The sequence below is a fragment of the Thrips palmi genome, unplaced genomic scaffold (assembly GCF_012932325.1).
Source record: "Thrips palmi isolate BJ-2018 unplaced genomic scaffold, TpBJ-2018v1 HiC_scaffold_18, whole genome shotgun sequence".
In the NCBI taxonomy this organism is placed as follows: domain Eukaryota; kingdom Metazoa; phylum Arthropoda; class Insecta; order Thysanoptera; family Thripidae; genus Thrips; species Thrips palmi.
In genome coordinates, this window is record NW_023144627.1 from 12,261,216 (window position 1) to 12,271,399 (window position 10,184).

Consider the following 10,184-nt stretch of genomic DNA (forward strand, 5'->3'; position numbering starts at 1 on the left):
CAACGCATTTTTGTTCAGAGGATCAATACACAAAGCTAATTATTCAAATATGTACATTTATTATTGCAATGCATATTAATGCATAATACACCAACTACAGAAGATGAAAACTTCATGTTGCATTTTCTTTATTCACATCAAATTAATGCTTCACCATAAAATTGCCAGTTGGCATCTAATCTTTCCCTTCTAAAAATTTTGAGTAAAAATCGGTTGGCTTCTTGTTGACTGTATCTTTCCAATACGCCATAATATGCATAGATTGTTTCCATTTGGTAGCTGTTTCCTGGAGCTCCATTTGACCCTGAAAATAAAGAATCATACACCATCAGTCTGTGAAAGGTCTTCTATTCCTCTACCAGTCAATGACGGCAAAAGCCCACTTACTTTAATAATTAGCATATCAATCACTCGAACATCCTTCACATCCTTGTGCTTCATGAATTCTTCCCTCAGCTTTTGACGACATTGTTTCACACTCTTAGGAAAATCATTCTCGTTCACTGGAAACAAGAAAATACATGACAATGTGAGTAACATCAAAATCTGATAAGCTCAAAGGGCTTCTCCGGCTGGATAGTGGAAAATGACAACCAGCTCAGTACTATTAGCTTGTTTCCTCCTGTAACTTTCCACAAACTATTTGAGTAGATAACAAGCTGGCAGTGAGAAAAGTGTAAAATATGCTTGACATCAGAACAAGTTCGGCACTGGCCAATACCACATCAAAGGAATTTGCCACTACAATATTAACATACTTTGTCAGCCAATTTTTTATCAGACCGCTCATTAAATGGGTGAAACCTCACATGTAGAAGTGCAGTTCTTCTTAACCAGTCCCGTATTACTATTTTTCCAGAAATCACAGCTGATGTCCAAGGAGCAGATAGGACAAGTCTAGGTTATGAAAAACCATTTCTCTGCTTGTAGCCTTACAGCAACACTCACCTGTGTGGGGGATTTGGCGATACCAAGCTTTGTACAAAGCAAGGGCTCTCATCCGAGCTTCATTGTGAGAAAGAGATAAAATCGGACGAACTTGGCGTGTAACAACTGAGGCTGCTTTTCCAGTCGCCATTTTACTTTAGGCTGACAAGGGTTGCTCGATTCTCTTTATTTACACGTCGGTCGGTCGTCTGCAAACATTCAAAAGGCATTATTTTCAGTGAGGGTGGTTTGTTTTGGTCTGGCTTGTGACATGTCAAGTCGGTGCTCTCCGATTAGAAACAGCAATGTTGCCACCAAATATGTTAGACGTCGATCCAGACAAAATCTTCGAGGAAAAATCAATCATTGAGATAGAGGTCATTCAAAAGAAAATCCAAGATGAAATTGAAAGGAAGAAGGAGGAACTCAGAACCATGGTTGGGTAGGTTAACCTTTTCAAAACCAAATATTAGTCTATACATAAACCAGCCAATGAATGGAATGGTTGTTTATTGGAAATAATATTGCATCGCATCTCAGGTGTCTGCTCAAGTTCATGTTTCTCGTCTGAAATGTTATTATTTAATTGTGGATTTACTTTCAGGGAGCGTTACAGGGATTTAATCGAAGCTGCTGACACCATCAGTGACATGCAACATACAGCTGCAGGAGTCATAACTCGTATTCAAAACATGGAGTCAATGTGTGGAGCCTTCCAACAGAGGCAACTTTTAGGCTTTCAACTAGATCTGTCCAAAGTATCGAACACAACACTGAATAAGTACTACCTATTTTCTCCTCGAACATCAAGTGAAACAATGAATATAAATTTAGACTGTGTGTTTCTCTTACATTACAGACATGACAGCACTGGACTTGGTCTAGCAATTCAAGTTAAAATTTTAGTGGCTGTCCCAGAACAGATCTGGGTTGCAGTTGAAAGAGAGGACTACCTCTTAGGAACACAACTTTTCCTTTTGGCGAGGCATATTAAAACTGGTAAGTTATTGTTTTAATTTATGTAATGTATAGTTTCTGGACCACATGGACAGCAACCATGAAAACAAAAATATGTTCAGCAACTTAATTTAATTGTAGGGTTTCGCCTTGAAAGCTCTTCTCTTCTTGAGGAAATGATGCCTGTAGTGACGCGTCAATGGGCTGCAATTTCCCATTTCCAAGAAAAGTTGGTTAATGGAGCTCTGGCAGCTCTTGGATCCCCCGACATAAAACCCCTGGTTTGTTGTCTTGTTGTTTTGTGTCTTGTTTTTCTGCATATTTTATTTTCTGCCATGTTTTTTCTTTTCTAAAAAAATTAATGCCTTATTTAATATTTTGATCCCATTTTCTTTCTTGAACAGTATGCTGCAAGATATCTTTGTGTGTTGGCTCTCCTTCAGAATATGAATGGAGAAAATCTTCTTGATCGTTTTCTCCAAGTACGACAGACTGCTCTAAGTTCTGTTCTTCTATTAGGAGACGACAAAGCAAATGTTAAACATCGTATTTCTGCAAGCTTGCACTTACTCCTTAACACACTATCATTGCTGCATTCCTGTTTTGTTGGTAAGTAGTTGAATTACCTTCGATGAGACCAAATTCTTGCTGCCAAGTAGAAACTCTTGTGACTGATTAGTAGTGACCCATTAAATATAATTGTGTGCACGATTTCAGAGGGAAGAGGAGGACAACAAGAAGGTCTCCTCTGGCAGCACCTTAATGCTCTCACACAGGAAGAAACTTCTGTGTTGAATAGTCATGGCAGTAGCACCTGCCTCAGTTTGCTTGAAATATTGGATACTTTGGGTCTAGAACCAACATCTCTTCGCCTACTCCCTCCTGTTGTGCGAGATTTCAGGTTTGTAAAATTATATCTTGTGTGTAATCTTAAATCACAAGAAAATGCGGTAAATTTTTCTATTCCTGCATTATGAAGCTTCAACCATCATATCTTTGGGATTTTTTTTACTTTTAGGCCTGCTAATACATCTTGCAAAGAGAGTGTATCGTTGGATCAAGTTCGAGCACACACATCAAAGTGGTTGCAGTCACTCAATGCCTTTTTAAAAGATACTGTAAACTCTTTACTTGACCTTGTGACATCAATTCGGGCTCTTCAAGGTGTCAGAGACATCTCAATAAAAGAACAGCAGGGTAAATAATTTTACTCTCTCCAGAGTGTTCCTTGTGGCATTTACTTTGATTTTAATTTCTTGTTTTGTGTATATTGAATTATTCTTTGTATTTTAGGGCTTAGTGGCTGGGATATAGCCTTACAAAAGCTTCAGCTGCCATGTGGCTCAGATATTTGGAATGTCTATTACCAACCACTTCTGAGCTGTAGACTTAGGGTTCTTGTAGAACAGCAGTGGACTACGGCTCTTGCCACAACTCGACAAAAGCTTGCGGACCAGCTAAGAGCAATTTTAAGAGACAAGTATGTTTTCTCTAACAATTATAACAATTGGTATCTTGTATTCTTCACAATACTCTAAATATTTATTTCTCTGATAAGGACTCATCAACCTGAACACGATCTGCGGTGGTTTGTTTGGAGGGAACAATCCACAGATCTTCCTCAGAAACCAGTGCCGACAAAGGCCCTCTTGCCCTCTCATGGTAAGAGTGATCAATATAGTAAAGCACAGCTGATAAGTTTAGTTTCTAAATTTAGATAAAATTAATAGGTTTTGTTTTGCATCCTTTAAAGGTCTTATTTTGAAGTGTCAGGGTTACACTCCAAGGGTGGAAGCTTTGTGCCAATCCCTGGATGGTCCACTAGCTGTTTTATTGCAAGAACTTGCTTCATATGTTCAAGACTCCGATCATGATCGGAATGAAATTCAGAAGTATTTCCAGCAGTGCAGCTCCAACCATCTACAAGGGTAAAAAGCCATTGGATCAAGGTGCCCTTTTTAAAATTCCTTGTTCTTAAGGTTTTGTTTTCTGTGTGGTTTAGGTTTTGTCAGCATATTAAGGACAACTGTTTAACTGGAGCCACTGGCCGCGATGAGGCATGCATTGCTCTTGTGGCTCGTCTCTTAGGAGCCCTTTGTGATTTGAGTCCGGCCCTCAAATCATGTTTCCTTCCTTTTGCTGTTATCTCATCATCCAAAGTAGGTAGCTAATAAATTTTTAAACTGACAGTAAATAAAAATTTAAAAATTGCGTTTAAAAAGTTAAATCTATGCGATTTTTAATGATTACTAGAATTTACTCGGTTCGTCTGCTGCTTGGACTGACATGGTGAGTGTGCTGCAAGAATGTAGCAGGCATGCCTGGGATGCATGGCAAGAACTTGTGTCATCTAATTTGGCAGGCACTTTTCAAGAAATGCTTATCCCAGATTCAGGGAATCTTTCTGTTATACTATCACACTCTACCCCTGTAAGTAGTTTTTCTTAATAAATTATGCTCTTGTTTTGGTTCAATTCGCAAAATATTATGTCAAAAAATTGTTTTAGCAATGGGAAGAACACAGTATGGAGGAGCAAGGAGAAGAAGGTGGCAGGCTGCATTCTGTCATTAGAGTTCCTGCCCAGCCAAGCCTTGTGCTCCAAGATACCTTGTCTCATGCTTGCCAGGTACTAGGAGCTGCTCAACCCCATACCATTGCAAGGTACTCTTGTGTGTGATTTATTGTCTATACATACAACTTTCAACCATGTATGTTATAAAGAAACCACTTGTAACTAAATTTCACAATTTTTCAGCAAAGCTAAAATTGGATTTGTGGAAAAGCTTGTTTTAAACATTTTAGAACAGTACAGTAGTGCAGTGAAAATGGATCTGCCTCAGGCACAAGCACTTCAGTTCCTCCTTGATGTTATGTTCCTATCAGCTGCACTCATACCAAGAAGCCAAAAGGCACTTTCTCAACAAGCTCAGCAAATTTGTCAAGCACTTGAGGAAAAAATAGATCCATTTGATTTGGACGTGTTCACTCCCTATATTCAGAAGAATGTACGACAAAGTGTGCGCCACATGCAGGTAATTTAACTCTTCATTCAAAACCTTGTTACTGGAATGGTTGCAATGAGAGTTTCATGTTTCATTCCTATTTCATAGTGTTTGCTGGGAGTTCTTATCACATGCTGGCCTGAAAAACTAGCCAGTATGTGGACTACTTCCAGTGGCTCCGACAAGAGCTCCGAACAGCCCAGCTTACTCGCTGTTTGCCCTGCTGCCCCATGGTTTCCACTGCTGCCTGTAGTTCTGCCCAATTCGTCCAGCACAATGCCTGGTCCTATGCAGCAGCCAGCTCCACAGGAAAAACCACAGGTAGAACAGCATCAGCAACATGCCTATTTTTTCTTATCATGCTTTGTTGTTTATTGATGTTTATTTTCCAGCCTAAACAAGGTCAAACGCGCAGTCCAAAGAAGAAAGCGGAACCTATGGAAAATATCAAGTCTGGGGCTGCGGCCTTCTTTGGTGCCATGAGCACAGACTGGTTTGGTTAGTTAGTCCCTCCCCATTAACTGTAAATCATAGTTTATTTAAAATTGATGTGGCATGAAATATTGCTTAAGTGAAGTTGTTATTGCAATTTAATGTTATGATATAGTTTAAATTATATTAATAAAAAAATTTTATGTGAATTTTGTTTTTGATTGACTGTTCCTTGTTTACATTTTAAGAACCAAAATTTTTACACCAAATAAATTTTCTTTAGAGACCAGAGATTACATGAAAAATATTTTCTACACACACAGCTTTGTTCCACATGAATCTCAGACAAAGTCAAGATGGTCGACCATTTTTGGTGAAAAGAAAAAAAAAGGCAAGGCCATGTGCGTTTTTAGTGTGGCTACTACTTCGTGGCCAGACGCTGCGTAGCCAGTGGCGTGGCAGTGGGTTCTCCGCTCCACTCCGCTCCCATGCGCGTTGCGCGTTTGCCATTCTGAGTGAACAAGGGCGGAAATGACGCATGGAGACAAAGGGAGTGGACGCGGGCTGGGCAGTGCAGGCTGGGCGGGGAAAGGGAAGGCACGGCCAGGCAGTGCACGAGGCACTCAAATGCCAGTGGCAAGTACGGCCCGACGAGAGAAAGTCAGGAAGTCATGCACGCACTCGGGATTTTCGTCCAACTTGGGACGAGGGCCACACTCTCGGCGGCGTGGAGCACATGGGCCTCTCGTACAACGCGAAAACATCAACAGCAAGTGGACCGGCTGAAGGGGACTGGCTGGAAGTCAGCTTTAGGAGGGTCAGTTGAAAATTCACCGAAAATCTGCTGAGCGTCGCAAAGGAGCGTGACTCGGGCGGCTCAAGGAGACGCAGAGTCGACCGCGTGGGAGAGGGAGGGGCATGTGCGCAGGACCGGCAAGGGCTGTCTCCCTCGCACTCCTCGGGCGTCCCGTACGGGTGCGAGAGAGACAGAGCGACGAGACGACTCGGTTCGGAACGACCCGCAATCAGGCCCACGGCAATTGAACCGCGAGGCGACGCAGCGACACACGAAGAGCGCGGAGCCGCAGAGCGCGGGGCTGGAGGGCTAGTTTGAACGCGCGGTCTCTTTGCACGACGAGGTAGACGAGGGGGGGGGGGGGGGCAAAGGGTTAGCACACCGCAATACATCAACCGAGTGCTGATGGCTCCTCGAGACCGATACGGCGGGAAGAGGGGAGGGGGGGGGGAGTTGACGCAGGCCGGGCCGGGCCGAGCGAACGCCCCAAGGGAAGACCGGGGAAGGGGGAGGCGCGGGGCGCGGGGCGCGGGGCCCTAAGGGGGGTCCGGGGATGCGTGGAACGTGGAGCGACGACGCCCCCGCGGCCCGGTGGCGGCGGTGGCCCGATTCCCGATTCCCGGGGTTCCGACTCCGCGAAAGAAGAAGTGGAGTTTGAGGTTTCGAGGCCTTCGAGGTTGAAGGTGATTGGGGGCCGGCTGGGGATCGGGGATTTAGGTCTGTGTGCGTGTGTGAGAAGGGGGGGGGGGGGGAGTCCGGTGCCAAAGCCGCCTCTCTCGGCGCAGAGTGCACCCCTAGACGCAGCACGCACCACGGCCCGGCACAAAGGAGGGTGAAGTGAGCCGCAGACGTTGAGGCCGGATGATAAGTTGAGCACGGATGCATTCGGAATGCAGGCGACGGGCAGTGGCCAGTGTTCCAAGGCGAGGCGTCGGGAGCCTGGCGCCCTGGCAGGCCTTGGGAAGATTGCAGTGTGGGGCTCAATGCGATGCCCAGCCCAGGCCACAGGCAGGCTGCTCGATCAATCAGTCTCCGGGTGTTGCGGCCACTGGCTTACGCCCCACTCTTTCATCCAGTGGTACCAACAGGCCGATCCGACGAACTGCTGCAACGGCACGGGTGATTGGGGCCTTTCAAAGCAGTGTAGTACCCCCCTCGATGGACCCGTGTCGCGAGGGCTGCCGACCTCAGCCTGCCCACTGGGCAACTTCCAGAGAGCAAAGACATATTGCCCAGTGCGCGCGCTGAGGTTGGCATCCCTTCCAACGTTAGTGCTTCGCGGGAAGTTTTGGCTATTTTTATGGCAACACTGTGTCGCTGGCGCGCGCTGGCGCGCGCTGGCGCGTGTCGCCGTGTCAACAACAGGTCTGCCTTTCCAAGAGACAACAAAAGGTTCCCGACTGGCCAGCGTCAGCGGAACGGTCTCACCACGTCACTGCGACGTGTTCGTTCACTCGTTTTTTCCCCCCTGTTTTTATTCTTTCTATGGCCGCGTTGACGGAACGTGAGAGAAAGCGTGTGCCGCTTTGCACGCGGCTTGGATTGCTTGGACGAGGCACGACGCACCACAAACCACCGACTCGGCCGGAAGGCCAAAAGAGGCCGGAGCTCTGCAACCGGATCCCGGCTGCGATCGGCGGCGGCGGCGGCGGCGGCGGCGACCCGCTTCCCAACGTCCTTCGGCCCTCGGCCGTCCCAGCCCGTCCCGGCCGCTCCCCAGGCAACAGGCAACCCCTTTGAGATCTCCATTGCCGGCCTCGGCCCACCCTGGGGGAGGAGGCCTATGTCCCCTTACAAAGAGAGAAAGAGAGAGGGAGAGAGAGAGAGAGAGAGAGAGAGAGAGAGAGAGAGAGAGAGAGAGAGAGAGAGAGAGAGAGAGAGAGAGAGAGAGAGCGGGAATCTACTCACAACGCCGAGCCCTACGTCCTCTCAGTTGTATAGTCGCAGGGCAGCGCATGCGGCCCCGCCGGCACCCCCATTTGGAACAGCCGACCAAATTTGAACGCTTACCCACACACTAGGCAAATTCATGCCAATTTTTCACGATCTCCCAGAGGCTTGCTTTGCTGCTTCCAAACTGAGGTTCCTTTCCGTGTTTTTTGGAGCGTTCGGTCTTCTTTACGAATGTATCGTGTCGTGTCGCCCCCTCCCCCCCCCCCCCCCTGCAGTGTCGAACACGAACGGACTGGTCGCATTTCTGCACGAGAACCTCCCTCTATACTCTCCTCCTTCTCCCACAGGCGCACACGCGTGTACACACACACACACACACACACACACACACACACACACACACACACACACACACACACACACACACACACACTTCTCACAACCTCAAGCAACTGCTCACACACCGAGTCACACACACACGGACACACACAAATAGAGACGCTTACTTTCTCGGTCCATCCCCCACCCTCCCCCTCGTTGACGGGTCAGTGCCTTCGCGCAGCCCTGCGCAGCCCTGCGCCCTGTCCAGTCACACGCGGTGCTCGCGGCTTGTAAGGCAACAACAACAACAAGAGTTGAGGCGAAAAGCAGCACTTATTGTTGTTTGTTCTCACTCTCTGAATCATACTCTGGTGGCGGTGACGCCTCCCTCCATGAGGACGGCATTTGCATGGGGCTTACCAAACACACGCCGCGGCGGCGCGGCGGCGGCGCAGAGTGAGAGGGGGAGAGAACACGAACTCGCCGTTGCTAGTGTTGTTGTTGTTATTGTTGAAACTAGCCGCCTGTTGTCACTGCTGACATTAACAATGGCGTGGAATCACTCCGGACGCTAATCAGGCGGACGATGGCGAAGGGAATCGTGGCGTGTCTCTCGCACCCCTCCAGCAAGTCCCGCGAGAGCGAGAGAGACAGAGCGACGCTGGGTTGGGAAGCAGGCCGCAGGGCCCGCCCCCATCCGCCCCCATCCGCCCCCGCGGCCATTGAGGCATGCGTGTACAAGTTAGCCTCACATGCTCACCCTCGCGTCGGCCCGGCACAGCTCGGCCCAGCTCGGCCCAGCCCGTCACAGCCCTGCACAGCCCTATAGGCCACGGTGAGCGCGCCCCGCAGGACGCGCAGGACACCCTGGCCAACCAATGGGGCCACCACGCTGCCCGCTGCCCATTGTAGGACCGGCCGGACCGGCTGGGTTGGGTTAGTGTGAGGCCATGCCGCGGCGGGGCACCACCGTCGCCTTCGTCGCCACCTGCCTGGCCACCCTGGCCGCCCTGGCCGCCCTGGCCACGCGGGCGGCCTGCACGCCCGTCGGCGCGCTCCAGCCGGCCGGCGACGTGGAGCAGGCCCTGGAGGAGCGGGCACTGGAGGGACAGCGAGAGATGTGAGCAGTGCTGGCACCTAAGAAGGCCAAAACCCCCACGGTGCCAACCTTAGCATACCCAGAGGACACCTTCTGAAGCAGAGCAGATCCCAGATTTCCTCTGGTTGGCCAGGCTTCTAGTGCATCGTGAGAGTGTTGGCCTACTGGGTGCGCGAGGCATGACAGGCACTTAGGGAGCGAGCGTTAATTTGGCAGTAAAGCTGTCGTGACGCCGTAAGACTGGTTGGAAGTGGACTCGGCCGGCACAGGCCACCAGGCCAGGCACCCCTCGGCGGATTACTTCTCCAAGGCCTCGCACTCTGGTTTGCATACGCTTGAGTGTGTGTGTGTGTGTGTGTGTGTGCGTGTGTGTGTTTGCGCGCGTCATGAAGTATAAAGGGATGAAGGCTACTCCACTCGTACCAGGAACGACACGCGGATGTCCGGCAACCCTCCCCGTCTTGCACCGCTCTTCACGTAAGCGAGTCATTGCGCCTTGCAGACCCGCTGACCTGCACAACTCACGCTTTCTTGGGCACTCCTCTCAACACTCGCTTTCAAAAAAAGGACGAACTTCGTCGCTTTTATTTATTCTGGCGTGGTTCCTGCTTGCGTCAGGACAATGTCGTCGGTTTGCAACTGATCCAGTATCTTTGCGAGAGAAAGACACTTCGTTGCAGGACGGGCCGCGTGGCGCTGCTGGCCCGCGCCACCGAGTCCTCGGGGGACACGGAGTTGGCGGCGTTGATGCGCGCC

The 10,184-nt window shown here is 49.0% G+C and overlaps 2 protein-coding genes across 2 annotated transcripts; one reads left to right on the forward strand and one right to left on the reverse strand.

Annotated features, from left to right (window-relative positions):
- Window positions 1-36: 36 nt before the first annotated feature.
- On the reverse strand, window positions 37-1,115 carry LOC117645406 (NADH dehydrogenase [ubiquinone] 1 alpha subcomplex subunit 6). The gene is made up of 3 exons (XM_034385595.1): window positions 949-1,115; window positions 388-503; window positions 37-304 (listed from the first exon to the last, which is right to left on the reverse strand). The coding sequence occupies exons 1-3, from the start codon at window positions 1,076-1,078 to the stop codon at window positions 176-178; spliced, it is 375 nt and encodes a 124-aa protein (XP_034241486.1). The 5' UTR covers window positions 1,079-1,115; the 3' UTR covers window positions 37-175.
- Window positions 1,116-1,142: 27 nt separating this feature from the next.
- LOC117645405 (conserved oligomeric Golgi complex subunit 1) lies at window positions 1,143-5,528 on the forward strand. The gene is made up of 16 exons (XM_034385593.1): window positions 1,143-1,369; window positions 1,532-1,708; window positions 1,787-1,926; window positions 2,026-2,165; window positions 2,289-2,493; window positions 2,602-2,785; window positions 2,903-3,081; window positions 3,178-3,364; window positions 3,443-3,546; window positions 3,638-3,812; window positions 3,887-4,043; window positions 4,138-4,314; window positions 4,392-4,546; window positions 4,641-4,917; window positions 4,996-5,208; window positions 5,280-5,528. Exons 1-16 carry the CDS (start codon window positions 1,233-1,235, stop codon window positions 5,388-5,390), a joined length of 2,718 nt encoding a protein of 905 aa, XP_034241484.1. The 5' UTR covers window positions 1,143-1,232; the 3' UTR covers window positions 5,391-5,528.
- Window positions 5,529-10,184: the final 4,656 nt, after the last annotated feature.